This window comes from Cygnus olor, chromosome 5 (assembly GCF_009769625.2).
Source record: "Cygnus olor isolate bCygOlo1 chromosome 5, bCygOlo1.pri.v2, whole genome shotgun sequence".
Classification (NCBI taxonomy): Eukaryota; Metazoa; Chordata; class Aves; order Anseriformes; family Anatidae; genus Cygnus; species Cygnus olor.
The window spans coordinates 29,844,267-29,865,441 of NC_049173.1; the positions used below are offsets into that span (position 1 = coordinate 29,844,267).

The window sequence follows — 21,175 nt, forward strand, 5'->3', positions numbered from 1 at the left end:
GATGCTAATACTCAGGCTCAGAACAGTCTTTGATATTTGACCTCTGCAGATGGCCTGTAATTAAGACTCTAATCCTCTAAACACTTAAACACACTTGAAGTTAATAGGATTAGTCACATGCCTGAAGTGTGCATGGTGAGCAAAACTGTTTTTGAACACAGCTGATTAAAAAACTTGCAACAAAGGCATGTTTCTGGTGGAATACTGTCTGATATTTTCTAAGTGTTTTCAAACCAGTTCTAAGTGATTTCCTAATGTGATGTTTAATAAAAATAAAACTTAACCAAGTTGTAGCTTGAAAAAGTGTTGTACAAAAAACAAAAACAAAAACAGTAAATCAGTCTGAACTTTTTCAGAGGCAGAAATTACAGGTTGGGGGACATTTGAGAGAGGTTATTTTGGTTTTCTGGATGAGGCAGGTCTACATTCACGGAATTTTACAATTCTTGCAAAGGAAATTTGAGACTAAGCATGCACAGAATCAGACAGATCAGACAGTTACAAAAAGAAGAAGAAACGTTTTTTCCTTTTTTCTTTACCAGAAATATCAGTTTGGCTTAAAAGCACATAAATTGTTCCTTCACTGTCGCTGACAGACTAGCTGTTCTTGGGAATCCTGGCCAACTTAGTCGGGACAAGATTGTCACATTGTGAGTGTATGAAAAGATGATGGAAGAGTAAGTACAACTGGGGAAGTGATTTAAGATATTGCAAGGACAAAGCTGTAGGCATACACGGCACTGAGGTTCCCATTCATTGTTGCACATCTGCCAGAAAAAGAGACTGGAGCACAAGGCATCGTGCTGATGCATAATGTGCTAGATTTTATTTTTGTTGCCATTTATACCATGGGTGCAATCTGGGAATCCCAACACAGCTGAATCATTCGTTACCGCCCTATAAAATGCCTGCTGCATACACATAGTGACGTTACGTCTCCCATTGGTAATAATGTAGATGCAAATCCCCTCTGCCATAGGATGTGTGGTACCACAGTATTGTCATATACCGGAAAAGGTAACGACTGTGGCTAAAGGTTTCCAAAAAGTGGCACATGGCAAACAAGTGCAGTGCCATCCCCTGGCTTGCTCAAAAGTCCTCTTTTAGAGGCAGGGAGAGATTTCCTCCACTCGCCCTCAGGATTACAGTCAGCAGAATGACGACTGCATTTAGCCAAGTATTCCTGCCAACTCCAACACAGACCAAAGTAAGCAAATAAAAAAGCCCAAGAGTAACAATCATCACTCTGTCAATACTGTTGTTGTTATACAGGAATCTGAGTCACACTAAGAGGCCTCTCAAGGAAGGGAGCAGTGGAGGTACAAGAAATTCAAGACGGAGCAGGGAAATTCTGATTAAAGAAGCACCACAGCAGCGATGAGGTGGCAGATAAGACCACACGAATATGGCATTGTAACCTTCTTGACAGCGTCACAGGGGAAAACAGAGTGCTGAAAAAGTGAGAAACATTGGTAAACCATTGCCTGTAAGGAAGGACAGACTAGAAGGTCTTAAACCAAACCAATACTAAAGATGAAAATTTAAAGAGAGTAATAAAATAAGGAGGGCGGAAACCAGAAGATGTAATCTAGGTCTGAGTCAATTAAAAAGACAGCGCAGCCTGTTTCTTACTGGGGTCAAAAAAAAAAAGGGGGAGAGGAGAAAGATGTTCTTCCAGGGTGAGGGGTTAAACCAGGACTGAGGCAAAGCGAAGGCAGTGGGAAATGAGGGGCGTGGACCCCACACAGAGCCACCAGAGCAGGCCCTGCAGGAGCAGCTCCAGACCTCCTCTGGCTCAGGAAGTACAAAAGCACCGAGCTGAGCGCTGCAGTGCCTCACTGGGGCAAATCATCCCGTTCCTCTCCCCGCTTAGGCTGGCACTGGGTGTCTTTACACAGAGCTGCTATGGGGCTCAAAGCGACACCCAGAAAGTAATTTCAGATATGGAAAAGTAAAGTGACAGCGGGGAAGAGCCACAAGGGAGACTGGTAAAGGCCGAAAGCTGGAGGAACTGAAAGCAGGGCGTTACAAAATAGTATTGAGGCAAGTGGGAGCACCACTGAAACCAACAGGAGGAGGAAGAAACGAATAGTGGGAGGCACGGCGAATTTCCAACCTCTTCCCTGTCAGCAGTGCAGGGGAAACAGAAAGGGAAGAGCTGAGAGCAGGAGCCTCGGGCAGCTGCGGGCTTGGAGGCACACGTCACGTTAGAGAGGAGTTTGTGCCGAGAGAGAGCAGAACGAAAACAAGACAGCTTCTACGAGAAGCAGCCGGGCACAGAGGAACTTTTATTGTTTTGTTTATTTTTAGAGGAACCGAGGCGGCAGGGGGGTCGTTCGGAGGAGCGGGCGTCCCCCAGAGCGGCCCCACCGGACCCCCACCACCGCCTGAGGCACGTCCCCGGCCCCCCTTCCCCGAGCTGCTGCTCCTGAAGCGAAGCTCACGTCAGGGCGGAAGTGACGCGCGGGCCCTGACGCCGGCGCGAGGCGAGGCGACATAAGGGGGGGAGGTGGCGGCGGCCGGAAGCGAGCGGCGCGGGGCGGGGCGGGCGCTGAGGGGAGCGGAGCGGCGGCGGCGGCCTCGGCTCCGGCCGCGGCCATGGATTTCCGCAACATCCTCGTCATGGCCTCGGAGCAGCAGGGCCTCAACGCCGTGCCGGTGAGCGCACGGACGGGCGCCGGGGCTGGGGGGCCCTTCCCTTCCCGTCCCCTTCCCTCCGGGGGGGGCGAGGCAGCGGGCGCGGGGCCGGTGACAGGCGGCGAAGGCCCCCCGGGGGCCGGGCCGGAGCGGGGCAGGTGCCGGGGCCGTGCTGGGGTGGGCGTCGGTGCTGAGGGGCGGCCTGCAGCGGCTGCCGGCTTCGTTGTGGTGCGGTTGTGGGGCAGGCGTTCCGGCAGGCCGCTCTTTAACGTGAGGTACCGAGGCCGCGGGGATGCGAATAACCCGCGTGCTGGCTGTAGGAAGGGCCGGGGGCCTTCTGGTGCGCTGGTTTCGTGCCTTCGGCAGGACCAAGCTGTAAGCCGTGTGTGCTCAGGTGCGTGACAAATATTGTCCTATGGCAGACATCAGCCAGGGAGACACTTGGCCTGTGTGTTCTTTAACCAGGCGTCAGAGTTCTGTGCTTCTGTGATTAAAGCAGTGTAAATGAGGGCAGGTAGAGGCTTTTAGCATAAAAGGTGGGGAAAAAGAGTAAAAGAGTAGCCTTTACATCTGACACTGCTGAAGCAGACACTCCAGGATCGAGGTTTGTCTTGAACTCTCTGTATCACTACTTAAACTTTGTTAATGTTCACCAGTGTTGTGACCAGTCACTGGTGTGGACCAACCACATGGTAGGTACACAGAATTCATCAGATCCTGCTGTGTTTTTAAAACATAAAACATATTTTGTATACATAAAATGCATACATTTACATACATTTTGTATACGTTTGTAAATGCATACATTTGTAACATCTTTTGTATTTAGTCTGATCAAGTTTGCCTCTGAATCTACATAGAGATGTTATTTGTAGCATAAATAGGAAAATAGCAACTATGTAAACATCGTAAGGTATTTAAATGTCTGGTTTATTACTTTTAAAACACGGTGTTTGTTTCACAAAGCTGGTTTTGGGTGGTTGTAGTAAAATTTATTTCAACCTCTTTAGTTTTCACTTGCAGTTCTTAGGTGCTGCACCACTCTTTCCTGTCACATAGTTATGAATTACGATGATGAATTGATGAAACATCTGCCATGCTCCCTATCCCAGATATTGTGCTAGGGGAGGCAGTCCTACCCGTTGTGCAATGGGTGAGGAGGGTTTTGTTACTGCTTTTAGAAAAGGCAGGATTAGGATTTACCTGATTAACTCATGCAGAGGGAGTGCAATTATATCCATAGCTGAAGCAGCGTTGGTTTCTTGCTTCTCTTGCATGTTAGTGGTGCAGCTTTTAACTGTCAGATGACCTTGGTCTCCGAGCAAAAGTGGAGCTGTGCTTGGCACTATTTGAGACTATCTGCAGCTGTTGGGCTTCAAAAGAAGGCCTGTGAAGGTTTTTTGATCTGTTGACATCTAAGTCACTCCACTAGAGTAAAAGTAATGCATAAAATTCATTCCTGTAAAAAGCATATAAGTAGTCATACATATTTTTTGATTAAAATACTGTACAGACGAATTGCAGAATTCACCGGTATGTAATACTAATGGCTTTCCAGAAATGTTGATGCCTGCATTAATCAGCAGATCCCCTGAATTTCCCTTTGAGGAGTTTAAAAGAATCTTTACAGTGCAGTGAATTAAATATTCCTTGCTTACTGTAATGAAAAAGAGTAACACACAAGTTATGTGAGTAAGCTGAGTTTTTCTATTGTTTCTACTTTCTAAGAAATAATATAGTCCTGTATCATAAAAGGGGGATAGTATTGCATCATGTCCTTGTAAAAACAGCTCTGCTTGTTCATCTCCCAGTGGAAATAGGTTAGAAAGAAATGAACCTTCCAGGGCCCTATTAATTGCATCAGGTTGGGTTTCTAAATACAGCAGTATATATCTAAACTAGTGTATTAATGATGTGTCACTAATAATCTTTAAATCACTTGTTGAAAAATGTCTCTCTTTCTCATGTAGCATTCTGGGGGGGCTTCAGTATTGTGTGTATCTTGTTGTCTTATGTTCCGTGGTTCATTAGACTTGCAGTGTGGACTGGCTTTGATTAGATATGATACCAGTCGCAACTGTTGAACTCAGTTCGATGTAAATCCTGCCTGGGCACCCCCTCTCTTCACAGTGAGATTGGTACACGCTGTTATGGGGCATAATTGATGTGGTGAAGCACTTTGAGGTCTTTATGGAAGATACTTCTAAAAGTATGAAATGAAATAAGAGTTACTTAAAAACAGACAAAGCATATTTAAGAACCAAGTCATCCTTTTATTTTCTCTTGATTCTGCAGTCATTAATAATTTATTAGAAACAACCTCACCTAGGTCACTGTTCCTTTTCACAGCGGGTGTATCAGTGGACAGAACTTGAAATCTGAAACAGATTTAACCACAGACAGGTGCCCTGAAACTGAAACAGCTCATCATCCACGTCAGCACAGGCTGAAGTCTGGCTTTAAGTCAGACTGATGCACAGGAGCATGCATCCTTACAAAATAACCTCCGCTAAAACTGACAGATACATGCGCTTATGGAAACTCGGTTTGCGTTTCACTCCTTATAATAAACTTCCTTAAAAGTGCAGCCATTGTAAGTATTTGGGAAGAAAAACCACAGCAGAATCCAGAAGTTTGTTCAGAGGACCAGAACTTATTACAGAGCTTTCCCATGACACTGTAATTTACAAACTACTGAACACTTGCCTCCAGGCAGGAGGAGCCCTTCGAGAGTTAGAGGAAGGGTAGCTGTGAAGCACGGGTCGCAGTTGTGGAATCAGGCTCCTGTTTGATCTGCAAACACTTATCGTGTGGCTAAAACCTGTCTCAAAACAGGGCCTGGCAATGCTTTGTGCAACGAGGACAGCAAGATCTGTAGTAAAGCTGGCAAGGGGTTGAAGAGGGCTTTTATTTAACAACTGGACTTGATGGTTAAGTTCCAGGCTCTTACAAACACTGACTAAAAGGTGTAAAACTCTGAGTTTTTCCTATTCCTAATCTCTTTTTGCATAAATGAATGGAAATGGGGACCACAATACACTGCATGAAGGAAAGAACAAAGTATGCCTTCTTCCTGCGTGAAGCAATATTCAACAGAAGAAAATTGTGTTTTTTTTTTCAGTTAATGGTTCAGCTTAGGTCTTGTGACAGCAGTTGCAAAATCTTCAAATGACTTTACTTTTTTTTACACTTTTTCATACAATTGGTGACCTTGTTAAGTGGGTTTTGAGAGATGAGAACAGCTGACTCTTATCGTTCAGTATTTATAAAGGTGGTTACAACCTGCAGGGAATGATACAAATTGAAGCATGCTTGGTAACTGCCATTGACTGTCATAACTCGGTGTTCATAGTGGTAGTTGGGAAAGCATTTTACACACGTGTGTGCGCCAGGAGACAACAGCTGCAGAGTGAGCTAAGGTTCGCAGAGCAGAGGCGGTGGCCATCCAAGCGCAGGCCAGGAGCGGACTGCTCAGCAGGGAGCAGCAAACATGGGTGTGGGGGGCTTCACCTGAGCTGTGTTCACAAGGGCTGTGTTGAACTTGCCAGTGTAAAGAATGTGTGAGACAACCTGTGCAAGCTGCCTGTCCTTAGTAGCACAAGTGGGGATTGCCTTCAGCTCAGCTGTGCAGGCGTGGAGCAGAGTGCAGTGTGTGCAGGCGCTGTACAACAAAATGGGATGGTGCAGGATCTGTCACTTGTGTCTCGCAGGGCTTGGTTCAGAGGCAGGCATTGCTGGCTGGGTGCTAGTTCTGACGGGGTAGGTGGGGAGTCATGGCAGGGTTCACACAGGTAAAGGGAAACAAGAAACATCAGAGGAGAGCTCCTCCAGGAGTACCATTCACTGATGGGAAGAGGCTGTATTTCTTGAGGGGACACAGTTGAAGAAAGGCTTTTCTGCAGCCTTCCCTTTATTCTTTGGCTAAAGCAGGGCCCGTTTTGTCTCAGCAAACGGCAGTGAGCTGTTGCAGGTGCTACCTGGAGAGTTAATCGCTGTTTGCAATTTGAGAAGGGCACTGTTCTGGGATAGCTTGACCTGCTCTCTTCTAGGGCTAAATGTTTGTTTCCCTGTTACTTAACCACCTCGGTGATAACAAAGCCAGGTAGTGCAGTTGCCGCAGCCTGGCTGCTGATACAGTGATGTGCCCTGACTTAGTCAGGCACTTGTACCTGGAGTCTGATGCATGTTCATTTGCATTGAAAGTTGGGTATTTTATCGGTGATTGTGGAGCACGTGCATGTTTCAGTGCTTTTAGAAAGACTAACTTAAGCAGGTTATCGTACGCGTTTTTAATTGAAAGTGCACAACGTGTGTCAACAGCAGTGGTGATTCATGGTACAGAGCTTTCTGTACTCATTTATGAAATGCTTAGCTGTGGTTTCAGCTGTTAGTCAATATTAAGAAATGCTGCTGCCAGGAAGACTTCAAATCTTGAATTTTGCACAATTTCTCACATTAGTGGCAGTGAGCAAACAGCATGTCTGTCAGGCTGCTTCACAAACCTGCTCCTGGGTAGGACTGTTGGGTGTAGTGCAGCAAAACAAAGCCTGAAAACTGCTTCCCCATCACTTTAATTCTTTATAAGGCTTCCTAATGGGATAGATCAATCTACGTTAGTCCCTGCTGTCTAGCAGTTTTCAAAAGTGCTCCTTCTGCCTAAAACTGTTTTAGAAAATCCTTTCGTCGTTGTATTTAAAAACTGTACAAGTTGAATAATTAAACCAAGTTTTACCAAATGAAGTTACCGATTGTGAAACATGCCATGTTTAACTTAGTACAACACTGATTTATGCCAAACATCAGTATACTACAGAGTACCTTCAATTGTTCCAAACGCACTGATTTGCTTTGATTTCCTTGAGAAAGGATTTTCCCTGATGACGTGGGGATTGCTTTGCCTCTCTATCTGTTCCAATTTAGACTGCGCATGCTGGATTACTTCAGGCCACAAAGTCAAGGGTAACATGAGCAGAAATTGAGAGGAAGTATTGCAGTACAGCTGAGGTCTCCTGAAACGTGAGGTCTTCAGGATACTTGTGGTAAACAGCACGGAAGAAATGGGGCTGGGAGGGGGAGTGACTCGGCTTCCCTTGAAAAAGAGGGGCCCAGCTCCGTCCATCTTCTTATCCTTTAACTTGTCCTAGCTGTCATCATTGATTCTAACGATTTTGATCAAAAGTAACCAAAATTGTTCACAGCTGAAGCTTCTGGAGTGATACGGGTTTCCCAAATCAGTTCCCAGGTTGTGGCAAATGGTCTTGTGCATAGAGGAGTTTCAGTAACCGAGTTTGGTTGTAGTAGCTCATTGATGCGCTGAGGAAACATGTCAGGGTACAGTACTGCAATGTATAGAAGGATGCTGTAGCTTCAGAGTTTTAGTCCCTTGGAAATTAGTAAAGATGCCTCTAGACAGCTGGTATTGCAGCTGCCCTTTTTGGAGCCAGTTTTGGCTGCATTTAAAAGTCTCTGAACCTTGCTTCATAGTATCTGTATACACAAGGTAATACATGGCATTACATACTGTAACATCAGGTAATCCTAGTGTCTCTTAAGGTGGTGCTGTTTCAATGAATCAGTTTAGACCTATGGCTTCCATTGTATGTTACTGAAACCTACAGAAAGTTGTGCTACTTGCTTGCCAGCTTATTGTCCTTTAAATACTTGGATCATGTATCTGTCTTCGCTAGATATTTTCATGTCTTTGTTAACTTTCATAATTCTGTACAAGGCTTCATAAGGCTTAATTTACCATGTAGGTCTTGCCTGGGCTTATAATCGGCTTGCTACCAAATCAAAACAAACAAAAAATAAACAGGAATAAAACCTCAAATAGTTCTTTTCTGAATTTATTGTGCTTTCTGCCTGCTTCTAGATTTAACTGGCATCTATCGTATTTATCTTGGCGAGTGTATGTGTCTTGTTGCTTTTTTTTCTCCAGTTTGTGGGGAGATGTAGCAAGTCTTTTCCTTCCCATTTATCATTCTGAAGCTCAGCCTGGTGGTCGGTATGCCTGTGGAAGGGCATGTCTGAGTGGTGCAGCTGCACTAGTGCAAGTGTTGGTTACAGCTCCCAGTAAGGGCGGCACTTGGACTCTAATGTATGGATTAAAAATACAATTTATGGGAGGTAACAGAAGGAGAAAAGGGACAGCGCAGATCCTGTGTCCATTCAGATGCCGAGAGCCCCGAGGTGCGCAGCACTGCCAGGCGCCTAGGCACGGTGTGCTGTGCAGCCCTGTCTGTGGGGCTCGCCACACCAGCCATGTGTCTGTAGGGCTTTCATAGGGTATTCTTGGAAGCAAACGGCTCTATTTATCATTTCTACTTCCAAGCAAAAGGACGTTGTATCAAAACCTGCTGCTTCTCTTCAGGACGAAATGAGCCAGCAAGTGGTGTGCCTGCCAGGTGAGAAGCGGCAGCTGTGTCCTGATCTCAGCTGGTGATTTCGAGTGAGAAGTGCAGCCGAGTGCAACGTGGCCAAACTGCCCGTGTTGTAACAGGGCAGCTGTTCTGTGCATCACAAGGTGCTGCAGCTCCTTGGCATACAGCAGCCAAGGAGCCACGTTAAGACCACTACAGCAGGAACTGAAACTAGTATCACTGGTTTTAGATCAATCTGCTAATTATGCTAGTGAAGTCAAATCCAGCTTACTTCTGGGCTAATGCCCTTATTTGAGTTTATTGGCTTATTTTTACTGAGTAAGACAGCCTGAAACTGAAATGAGCATCCATGGAAAAGCTGAAGGGCCTCGTAGACCTGCGAACTGAACAGACTCTGGCAGCCTGGGCTGTACTCTGCTTTTGTTTGCGGCTTGGTCAGAGACTGAGGCTGAACTGAAATAATTCTACTCCATCACTGATGCAGCTATTGCATCCCTTCTCAGTCTGATGCATTTTACTCGTTTCTCTCGGTTTTCCTACCTGACATCTGGCTCCTTGTTTCTTCTTTTTGAAGCTGAGTGCACCGTCAGCTTCATTGGAAATCCAGTGTTTAGTATTCTGTAGCATCTCTACACTTAAAGTAAAGCATGCGACTGTTACTAAACTCCTCAGTTTCAGAAAAATTGTACACCTCAACATTTCTGACATGCTTATCTTTTCTTTGCAGAAAAGATACAGTTTGGCTGTTGGTCCTCCCAAAAAGGTTCCAAAAGTCAAGGGTGTCGAGTCTGCAGCAGTGCAAGCATTTCTCAGACGGAAGGAAGAAGAAAAAAGAAAAAAAGGTAACTGCTGAAGCAGCCCAAAATATATCCTGTGGAAGACTTTCATTGACTCTTTGAGACTTTGACCCTATTCAGGGCTCTTGCAAATAGGGTTTTACATTTGCTTTTGGAATTGATGCGTATAACTGCTGATGCTGAGGGATAGCCAGTGGAAAAGTTAGGGCCAGGGATGTTTGCATGCGTTCCAACGGACTTAAATGTTAATCAGCTACACTGGCATTTACTGGTGGAGACCAAGAAGTAATTAAGGTGGAGAGAGATTTCAGGAAAGCATCCTGAATTTTTGTTAACGTTACTTTGAAATGTTGTTTTTGTGTCAAAACCTGGTAAGAGTTTTTGATGTTGTTGCCTTAATCTGCTCTCTCGATAAAGCCCGGATTTTTAAATTGGCGTGGCAAAAGCTTTACCTAAGCCATTTTTTTTCCCACTTTTATTATAACCAAGTCTGATGGACAGGGTGGCCCAGGACTGTCTTTCTCTCCAGGGCCAGTTGTAAGCCAGCTCCTTATCCCTGCTGCCAGGTCCAGCCAGAAGCAAGACTGAGCATGAAACACAGTTGTACTCACAGTGTACAGTCATGGCCATTGACAAATAAAATAACATAGGCAGGGCATGGTGCCTTTACAGGAACCCCTATAAAATGCAGCATGAGTAGCCCAATCCAGTTTCTAGGAAGTGATGCTCAGGAAAGCCCCTCTTCCCAGGTCTTTCTGGTATTTTGCCCCCATCCACGCCATTGGTCTCCCTAGTACGTAGCCCTCAGATCTCATTTTATTCACCAGCTAGTTCAGCATGAATTTTGTCAGTAGATCACACACAAGACACTTAAGATAAAGAGCGTACTCATGCAGAAAATAGCTAAAACAGTTCAGTAGGAATATAGGGCAGGCTGTGGAGATGGTGCACAAGGCACTGCTGAACAGATGCAGTGACCTGCAGCTTGCTCATCTGTCTGGCTGCTTCCCTCCCCCTCCTACACCTCAGCCTGTTTTCCAGTTCTTGTTCCCACACCCCAATACTCATTCATCCCTCCCTTTCCCCGCCTTCACTTAAACATATGATACTAAATTTTGTACACTCAGAATTCTTTTACTCAATCTCAGAACTTCTTCCCTTTCACCAGAGATCCCATATGTCCTGTACCTTTTTACACAGTAATTCTCCTTAGTTTGAATAGCATTTGACAGTGGCTTCTGTTGAATCACGTCAGCCAGTGTAATAGCAGTAGTTGGCGTAATTGTTCACCTTTGTTTATGCAAGTACCTGATTCAGGTGGATCAGGCTGCCCTGTTGGCAGACCTGGATCACTTTCTGGTCTGTTGTGAATAGCTGTTAGCCAGATATCCTTAAGCTATTGTCTTAAATGGTTTATCAGTTGGAAGAAACTGAAATAAAAAGTAGTGCTTTTGCTTAACTTTCTCCTGATTTTCTTTTACAGCATTGGAAGAAAAAAGAAAGAAAGAACAACTCTTGGCTAGACGTATTGAACTGAAACATGACAGGAAAGCAAGAGCTATGGCCTCACGAACAAAGGATAACTTTTATGGCTATAATGGCGTTCCTGTTGAAGAGAAGTCTAAAAAGAGGAGGACTTGTGAGAATGTTGCTCAGGCTCCAGAGGCTGAGTATCCAACAGAAGATGAAGCTGAGCAACTTGAATATGCTCAAACAGAATCTGAGCAGGAGCAAGAAGAATATGATGAGAAACCATCCAAAGCTGCTCTAAAACCAAAGGCACCTCCCAAAAGTGCACCAGCACCTCTAAACTTCACAGATCTTCTGCGACTTGCTGAAAAAAAACAATATGAACCAGTAGAAATAAAAGTAGTGAAAAAGATAGAAGAAAGACCCAGAACAGCAGAAGAATTGAGAGAGAGGGAGTATTTGGAACGCAAAAATAAAAGAGTAGAAATGCAGAAAAAGAAAAATGAGAAGGAGATTAAGAATACAGGAATATCTGGTTCTTCAAAAAAAGTGACTTCTCTGAAAGAATGTGGAAATGCAAAACTTAGCAAAAGCTCAGTAGATAAACATTCCTCTCCAAAAGGCAGCCTTTCTTCTATGAGCGGTACTGAAAAGAAATCCAAAGCACCAGCATTGACTGAAAAACACTCCCGGTCATCATCTTCCAGACCGAGTCAAATGGAAAAAAGTAAAAACCTCCCAAAATGGTTCCTTAAAAAGCTCTACTGGTAGCAGTCATAGTAAATTACCTGTCAATGGTGTAGGAAAGTCTGGCTCAAGCTTTCCTGTACAACCCTCAAAACCAGTGGCCAACGGGGCTCAGAGGCTACCCTCTGCTAAAGAATCCAGCCTGAAAAGGCCTGCCCACGTGAAAATGGGAAATGCCGCAGCCCTCCAACACGAAGTCAACTCCAATGCAAAGCGAGCCAGCAGCAGCTTAGGAAAGGGAGGACCTGGGCATCCAGGTGGCGGTTCAAGCACAGGCCCCGGGCGATCAGGCAGCAATTCTGGTGTGGGACCGGGAAGGCCGGGGAGTAGTTCAAGCCCAGGACCTCGGCGGCTGGGCAGCAGCTCAGCTGCAGGACCGGGAAGGCCAGGTGGCAGCTCAGGCATGGGACCGGGAAGGCCAAGTGGCAGCTCAGGCATGGGACCTGGAAGGCCGGGTGGCAGCCCAGGCGTGGCCCTTGGGCGACCAGGGAGCAGCTCAGGTGCTGGACTGGGACGGCCAGGCGGCAGCTCGGGCAGTGGGCCAGGAAGGCCGGGCAGCAGCACAAACACAGGACCTGGGCGGCCAGGCAGCGGCACAGGAACAGGACCAGGAAGGCCGGGAGTCAGCCCCAGCATGGGACCTGGGCGGCTGGGCAGTGGCTTGGGCACCGGACCAGGAAGGCCGGGGGTCAGCCCGAGCATGGGACCTGGGCGCCCAGGCAGCAGCTCGGGAACAGGACCAGGAAGGCCAGGAGTCAGCCCAAACCCAGCACCTGGGCGACCGGGCTTGGGTACAGCTGTAAAGCCTAAGTGTACTGTTGTGTCGGAAACAATTTCTTCTAAAAACCTAGTCACAAGGCCTAGCAATGGACAGATAAATGGAATGAGACCTCTACAAGGGCATAGACCCGTGTTTCGTTCACAAGGTATGAAGTTCTGTAGCAAATAAGTTTTTTAACTATGTTATTTGTTCCATGTCTTTGATAAGTCTGAGTTGAGGTCAGTGGAGGCCTTTGACAGTTGTAGATGCAATTAGGAAGACTTGCACAAAATAACACATTTGTCTTTTAAAGAGTGTATTTAACAGTGGAATACTTTTTTCTGCTTTGCAACTTCTTGTTTTCACCCCTTCTCATATTCCTTGAAAGGAGGGCCTGGGCTGTAAGGTCTTGATGAAAGAAAGCTAAGCAACCTGTCATGGATGGTGGGATATGGATGGTTTTAAAGGAAAAGAATAAAAGGATTCGCTTCCTGCATTGCTTAATTATTCTTAGCCTTTAAAAACTTAGTAAATAAGATAATTTAAATAACAGATGCTTAAAGCAGCACATGAAAACTGAAACAACACAGCAAACCTGTGACTGTTAGTTGAGTGCTTGGGGAAATTCACCAGTGAGTAGTTACAAAAATTTATTTCTGAGCAGGAGCAAGCAGTATGGGCTATAGCAATTAGTACCAGAAAACCCTGACCGGGAACATAGACTTCTGTCTGGTTGTTTGCTCAGGATGCAGTTGATGATACTGATAAGTAATCTTCTACAGCACAGCACAGAGGAAGTACTTCCTTTCAGTGAATTTGAGAATTGCTCATTAGCTTGAGGCAGAAGTTTTCTGCGTTGAAGGCCAGAGCTAACAAAATGGGTGTGCCCAAAGTACAGCAAGGAGAAGTACCGTTAAAGTAATGGTATGTTAATGTTAATTCATCTTTTTTTTTTTAATTCCCTTGTCATTAAGGTATTGGGAGACCACCTATTGGTTACAAAAGACAAATAGATGATGATGATGACGACGATGAATACGACTCTGAAATGGATGATTTCATTGAAGATGAAGGCGAACCCCAAGAAGAAATATCAAAGCATATTCGGGAGATATTTGGATATGACCGGAAAAGGTATGAGAAATGTAAATTTTAAGCTATTGCAAAGCAAGCAACAGAACAAGATGAATATAGTTCAATGAATAAAAACTTTGGAAATAAGTGAAGTGCTGAGATCAAAAAATGTTTTTTTTTTTGCATTGCAGAAATTTAATGAGCATTAGAGCCCCTTCTGTGCAGAAGGGATTTTGACTTTTTACACTGCTTGCCATGTTGGGGCAATAATATTTGGGGAGCAAATAATATTTGATGCAAGCAGGACATAATTTATGAACAACATGGCTTCTTCATCTTCTCTCCTACCTAATCCATAGTAACTCCTTCCTATCATAAGGTGTTAAAATGCTTTCTATGGCAGTCGGTATTTGAGAATTCATGAATGTAGCTGCCTGGATATGAACTGGTAAATGCAACAGTGTTAACAGTTCTCTAAGAGGATCTAAGGTGGCATATTTGTATGTCTAGGAACTGTTGGAAAAAGAAGACTGTGGCTTATTTAAATACTTTCCTTGTGTCTGACTAAGGTATAAGAAAGGAAGCATTTTAAAGACTTCTAAGTTAGATTCTTTCAAACTGTTAATGTAACCATATGTGGCAAGGTAATTTTTCTTTCTAAAAGGATGCGAATTCATAACTGAACTGTACATGACGGTGTTTTTCTGTGTGCTAAACACTAATATGTAATTTCCAGATATAAAGATGAAAGTGATTATGCCTTACGTTATATGGAGAGCAGCTGGAGAGAGCAACAGAAAGAAGAAGCTAGGAGGTATGCTTGGATTTAAATTAAAATAGAAATTGGGAGATTTGTTTATTTTCTGAGTCATGGGGATATTTGCTGCTTTTTTTTATAATGGAGGCAAGTAAGTCTTTACATTTTTGATAGGAAAGCTTAGGTAAAAGATGAAGCTCAGCCAACCAGAGTGCCAGTGGAATAGTGGGTACGTTAAAAAGTTCTGTATGTTCATTCTATGCATTCAGTGCATCGCAAACTTTGCTAGTAGACATTTTACCAACTTAGTCCAATAAGTCTTCCTGCAAATACTTTGAATTCTGACTGAAATGACAAACCCTTCAATTTGTCCCAAACATGTTTTTTTGCTACTTCTTGAGGACTGGAAAAAGATTTGTCTTGATCTATATACATCTGTGGTTTGTGTGCGCATGCATATATAAAGAATGCTCTGACACACGTCTGTAATCAACGATTTCAAAAATGAAGACTAGGCTTTCTTATTGGTTTTGGCCTCTAGACCTGTGCAATTCTTAAATAGCTATTACAAAACCTGGCATTCAAGAACTGATCCTATTTGTTTTTTTTTTTCCATGCCTGGTGGAAGATGTCTGCAGTGCCCTTACCAAAGTTTTGTAAATGTTATGGAAGTTTTTTTTATAGGTAATGGAAAATACTGGAAATATACAGTCACTTTTTTTTTTGTTCTAAGATTTTTATATTTTTCATGGAGTGCCTCAAGTATTGTAAACTTGCATCTTTTTAAAGTTATAGTCAGTGTCCTTATTCCTTCCTACTCTTACAAATAGCTGCAGCTCATGCAAAGCTGTAGTCTATTAAATGGAGAAATAACTGAAATTTTACAGTGATACTGCTATTTACTGAATTCTGCGTTGAAGACCTAGAGTGAGGTTTTGCAAAGCTTAGTACCTCGCTAACTTTTAACTACATGTGCTAACATAAAAGAAGAGATGAGGAATTTGAGTAAAACAGCGTAACTATTTCCTATCCTCAGCTATTTTTCACTGAGTTTGGTTAAAAGTTTAACCATTGATGTGAGGAGCTTTTTTCTAATCAAGCAAGCCCACTAAAATTACTAAATTCTAAGCTGAAATGGAAAATGATGCTTCAAGCCAGAGATTGATCGCACAGATTCTTGTTGTTTGCTCTCTTAATCTGGATTCTGCAGTTTCCTGAATTCATTGACTTCCCTCTGCTTGTTTAGGCATAAAATCCTTTTTAGAGCCTGTTCTGGAGCAGTTACCCCAGAGCAGCTGAATGATGACAGATGGTCATGTAGTTGACCCTGATATATTTTGGTGCAAACTGCCTTATCTGCTGCTTCACGTTGAGCTGTGGATGCACAAATGCTCTGAGTAGGCCTGCAAATCAGGCAGGGACTGATCACAAAACAGTAGCTCTGCGACACCCATTGCTAGTATCACACCGGCAAGACTATCCAGTCATCATCCATTGAAGAGGAGGTCAGTGACCGCAGATACTGTTTTCAGTATCTCTTTCAACATACTGACTTTTAGGAAGCTGAAGGGACTGCACAAGGACATAGCCAGAACATGCTCTATTCAGCAGCATCTCTTCCCTCTGCCTGCTCCCCAGAGTCCAGGCAGCTAGCTGGACTGAGGGTAAGGCAGTGTCATTCAGGTAGATGCCTCAAGTCAGGAAGTTGCCACGAAATCTCTTGCTTGTTTGACGGATCCGCTCTCAGTCCTGCCAATGAAAAAGGTGTAGGCGGTCCTCAGAAAAGCTGATGAGTCAGTCCTGATATGAATTGCATGTAAGAGTTACTTTGGCAAGAATTGATGGATGTTTCAGCAGCTTCTTGTCAAAAAAGAACAACCTTTCTTAGCAAAACAGTTTTCTTTTTTTTTGTAATGGTCATTTCTTTAAAGAAAACTTTAAATTATTTTCCCTCAAAAGATTTGATTCTGCTCTAATGATGAGACTTTTGGGGGTATATTTTTTTCTTTTCTTAAACTGTAATCTTGCTATAATTGAAGAAAACTTAAAATTGTTGAACTGATCTAAATCTTTGTTGCTCCAATCAGCTGTAATTTAGGATTTCTTTTCTTGGGGGAGAAGACAAATTGCATGTTTCTTGAGTAGCAGTTTGTAAAGGCTTTCAACTTATTTGGCAGCTTGAGACTCGGTGTTCAGGAAGACCTAGAAGAATTGAGACGGGAAGAGGAAGAATTAAAACGCAAGAGACAGTCTAAGAAGCTGAGGACACGTTAACTGACTTACGGTGTTGACTTCTTTCATTTTTCTGCTACCCTCTGCCTCCATACATCTCCTCTTATTCAACTTCAGTTTCCATTTGCTTGTTAGAGGGCAAAAGAATATGTTAAAGGGATGAAAGAACTGAAAATAAAGGCTTTAGTTTGACTTAAATAAGATATTTATTTTTAATACTGCCAGGGTTGATTTTTTTCTATGAAGAAATTAATGCACTAATGCATATTATTAAGTAGAAGAAAATTAATTTCCATTGATTAAATCAGTTCAAGATGCCAGCAGAAATATTGACTAGCTATGCACTGACTTGGAACTGTGTGGGCCCATATAAAAGTAAACCAATTTTGCATTCACTTGAAAGGAAGGAATAGCATTCTTGTTCCCTGATTTTTTTTTTGAGATGTAGAGAAACTGCTTTATATCCTGCTTTGTCTCCTGAGTTGAGCCTCGAAGTATTGAAACGTTATCTTCTGTACAGAAGCAGCTTGGGTGTAAATTCAGCCATTGCCACAAATGTTCAAAGCAATAAAGTGCTTTATACTTTCTGATGACCCATAAACAATAACTAAACTAGCACCCTCTTATTTCTGAACAGGAAAGTGCACATCACTTGCAAAAATTGCACAGTTATGGTTGCAACCCAAAGGTTAGGCTGGCTTTTGCTGTGTCTGGAATTTCAATGCCAATCAAATTCAGTATGATAAATACACATCCCAAAAATAGGAATTTCTAGTGTTTGTATGTAACCTGTGCTTTTGTGCTCAAGCACATGCTTGGGAGTTCCCTTCCTTCCCTGTCAGTCTTCACATTTGTCTAACAGCTTCTGCTGCTTTTACAAGTTGTGTGCAGTGCTTGTGGTTTTTTCTTGCATTAAGCATCAGGTGTGTTCAGAGATCTGAAATGTGGAGCAGTTATTTATCTAATCAGGTTTGCTATTTGAAAAGCACACTTTCAAAGTATTTTCAGCTCTCTAGAATTAATAACTTCATATTAACTAGTGAGTACTTCTGAGTAATTTAATCAAGCCAAAAATCTAAAATGCATGTCAGGAGAGTTGGTTCTGTTACCTAATGCCCATATTTGCACATTATTTCTAGCTATGCACTTAAAGACTGTAACTGAATTTGTTTACTATCAACACTGGCTTCATTTAAGTCAATAAGGGTTGTATTTGAGAGTCTGAAGCTTAAACCTGATGTTGCAGCTACTTTGATTCCCATGGTTGCCCTTCCAAAGCTCACCAGTATCACCACTCAGCTTTGCCTCAAGCTCCAAGACTTCATTGATAAAGACCTCCGGCTTTAGCTGCTGAGGCTATGTTGTAATACTAGAAGTATTTAGAAAAGTATGAAAAGGGTTAGGGGTATACGTTGGGGGAAAAAAAAAAGAAATAAAAAGGAAAAATCACTGAGTAGAAATATAGGAACCTTTCCTGCCAGAGCGCTGTTTAAGCGTTCTTCCTGGAAAGAGTTCAGACAGCAACCTGTAACGAACAATCTTGGAAGCTGCTGAAGTTTACACATCTGACTCTTAATGAGAGAAAAAACAATTTGCCTTTTTAAGACATTTTCTGTTGATGGTGTAGCATTTCACTGCCTTAGCAAAACACTGACATAAGCTATTGGGATGTATTCTATAAACTAATTCAGTATTAGCTGTCAGGGAGCCCAGATGATAACCATCATTGCTCCTCTGTATTTTTAACTCTCTAACACAAATCGTTTCTCAGTGTATACACTTGAGACCATTCAAGATAGTGTAATCGCAGTGCTTGTCTAAAAGCGTGTTGTATTCACTCTGCTTAATGGGACCATCTGAAATTTCCTGTTGTAGCTCCTAGAATTACCCAAACGTGGCAATGACCTCTGGGACCATCATCAAGTTGTGGTTTGTTTTTTGTTGTGGTGTCTTTGTTTTTTGGTTTTTGTTTTGTTTTGTGTTTTTTTATTATTATTATTCTTTTTAGCTGGAGAAAAGCTCTAGGTCTGTCAACCCAGACAACTCTATCAGTTGCAAGCAATTTCCTGCCTGGTTGGAAAAAATGTCTTGTATGAAGCAAAAGAACCATATTGATTCAAAATTGGTTCAGTTTGGAATTAAATCTGCATTTCAGATAAATATAGGTTAAATAAATCCTGATTATTTCATCATTTTGTACACAGTTAAATTTCTTAATCTGTAAAGCACTTTGTCATTGGTCTTTTAGATGGTGACTGGAATGTACTCTGCTCTGCCAGCCTCCCTAAGACACTGTATAACTTTTCTTCGCACAATAACAATTGCTTAATTTTGTTTTTCATATGAAAAATTATTTAAGGACACATTTGTAATTTTACAATCAAGAAGTACTTTCTCATAATTGGCATGGGATACTAATGCTTTTCAAATTTTGTACAATGTTTGGGTTTTAATGTTTGCATTTGCTGCATATTTGTAAATCATCTAGGAAGGACCTTGTATCCAAAAATATGTTTGCTGATTTCCAGAGTAATATTATTAATTGAATGAGTACTTCGGTACTCATCCAAAGTGCATCAGAATTTGAAGTTAAGAAAAACTGAAAGAATGCTTATATTGGTTTATGAGGATCTGATGTTAAACTAATGATTTAATTGTATGTAATGAAATTCTGGTTTGGTTTTTAGATTTTAATTCACTGTTTGACAATGTGCCTTTTATACTAAATTGTGTCAAAAGATAATGAATGTAGGAGTATAAAAAGGTTGGTCAGTTTCTGCTATCTCAGATTCTATATCCTTAAACTTGATCGTGTGAAATGGTGACATACTTTGCATAAAAACCTTCCAGGTCTGGCTTTGATTGCACAATTACAGTAGCTACTTCTTTACTGATAACGCTAAATCAAATGAAGGGCACTTTCTATTGATGACTACTTTTTGAAAATGTCTTGTATTTACACTTGAGCTGTGTTTCACTTTACAGCGGTCTTTTTGGAGGCCAGGGTTTTGCATATCACAGGAAGCCTTATTGTGCAACTCTGTGCTGTGCATAAAAAATAAAAATCTTTCAAGAAGTATATGAGATCTCTATGGAAATCTGGATTTATTTTTGTGTAAAGCCCAAAATATTGTCCAGGGAAACTAATTTTCTATTTTTTTTGCATTTTGTAACATAATCTAGTAGCTGATGCATATTTCTAGATATAGCGTGCGTATTTCTGGAGACCAAAACATGTCAGAAAGAAAATAAATATATGCAGATACTGGTGTTTAAGTTGTGATGAATGTACTTCTATTTATTTTGGTGAATGGGTGTGATGCAATATTAAAGTGTTAGTGTGTAAATAAGGGTGCTTCTAGTTTTAGCCAATGGTTTTCTTTGGGGATATCAGTTGTGCACAATGTCTTTTTACACAATGTGACAAATCAGGTTTAAAAACGTACATAGCTTAACTGTTTTCTGGTGCTGTCAAGAAAGTGTATACTTGTGCACACACCAAATGCATATAAAAGTTTTGCAGAGTATGTATACAATAAATTACAGGCATTAAACATTTCACTGCTATTTCTCATTGGTTTCCTTTATGGAAGACTTTTCAGATTGTTTTCTGCTGTTTTCCTCAGAGATGTCACATAAAACAGCATTAGGCTGAATGTTCTCCAAGAAAAATTCTTCTCTTGTTCTCATGCAGCCAGCAAGAATGTATGAAAAATTGATGGAGTTGCTTAAGCACTCAGAAAAGAGCTGAAATTCATTGGCGTCTCTTACATTTAGTCTTCTAACCTAATTTATATTTGAAGGAAGGAACATGCATTTTAGAATGGTAATATAAACAAGCGTACAAGCTGCCTTTAATCTCTTCCAACGGGAGTACGGTGTTTCATCCTGCAGTTTCATAAGCAGCATCCTTCTCGGATTCTTCTATTCCCATGTGAAGAACCTGAACCTCCTCTACTGCTATCTGCTGTGCAATTGTTTACTGCTTTGACAGTTGGAGGTAAATACCAATGATAGTTCTGATTAGCTAGCACTGTGAACTACTTCCAAACAGATAAATGAATACCCATCATCAAATTGAACCCATCTGCCCGCCTTTCCTTGAAAAGGGAACACTTGCACGCTCTTGTGCTTAAAAAATATATATATATATATATATATGCATATATAAAGTCACTTAGCATTTGATCGGTGCCCAACCAGTAATCTGCTTTGCAGGCATGAAATCTTAGCCTGTTTGTTCTTGCCTTGTATGGAATCCCCCTGAGATTTTTAACGCATCTTCATAGTTCTAATCAGTCATTATTTCAAAGCAAATATA

The 21,175-nt window shown here is 42.2% G+C and overlaps 1 protein-coding gene across 1 annotated transcript; it reads left to right on the forward strand.

Annotated features, from left to right (window-relative positions):
* The first annotated feature begins 2,502 nt into the window (after nt 1-2,502).
* Nucleotides 2,503-20,955, forward strand: SPTY2D1 (SPT2 chromatin protein domain containing 1). The gene is given in 7 exon segments (XM_040558966.1): nt 2,503-2,658; nt 9,745-9,859; nt 11,298-12,013; nt 12,015-12,957; nt 13,766-13,925; nt 14,602-14,679; nt 16,800-20,955. Coding segments are annotated over 7 exon segments (2,169 nt in total). The 5' UTR covers nt 2,503-2,598; the 3' UTR covers nt 16,897-20,955.
* The last annotated feature ends 220 nt before the right edge of the window (nt 20,956-21,175 follow it).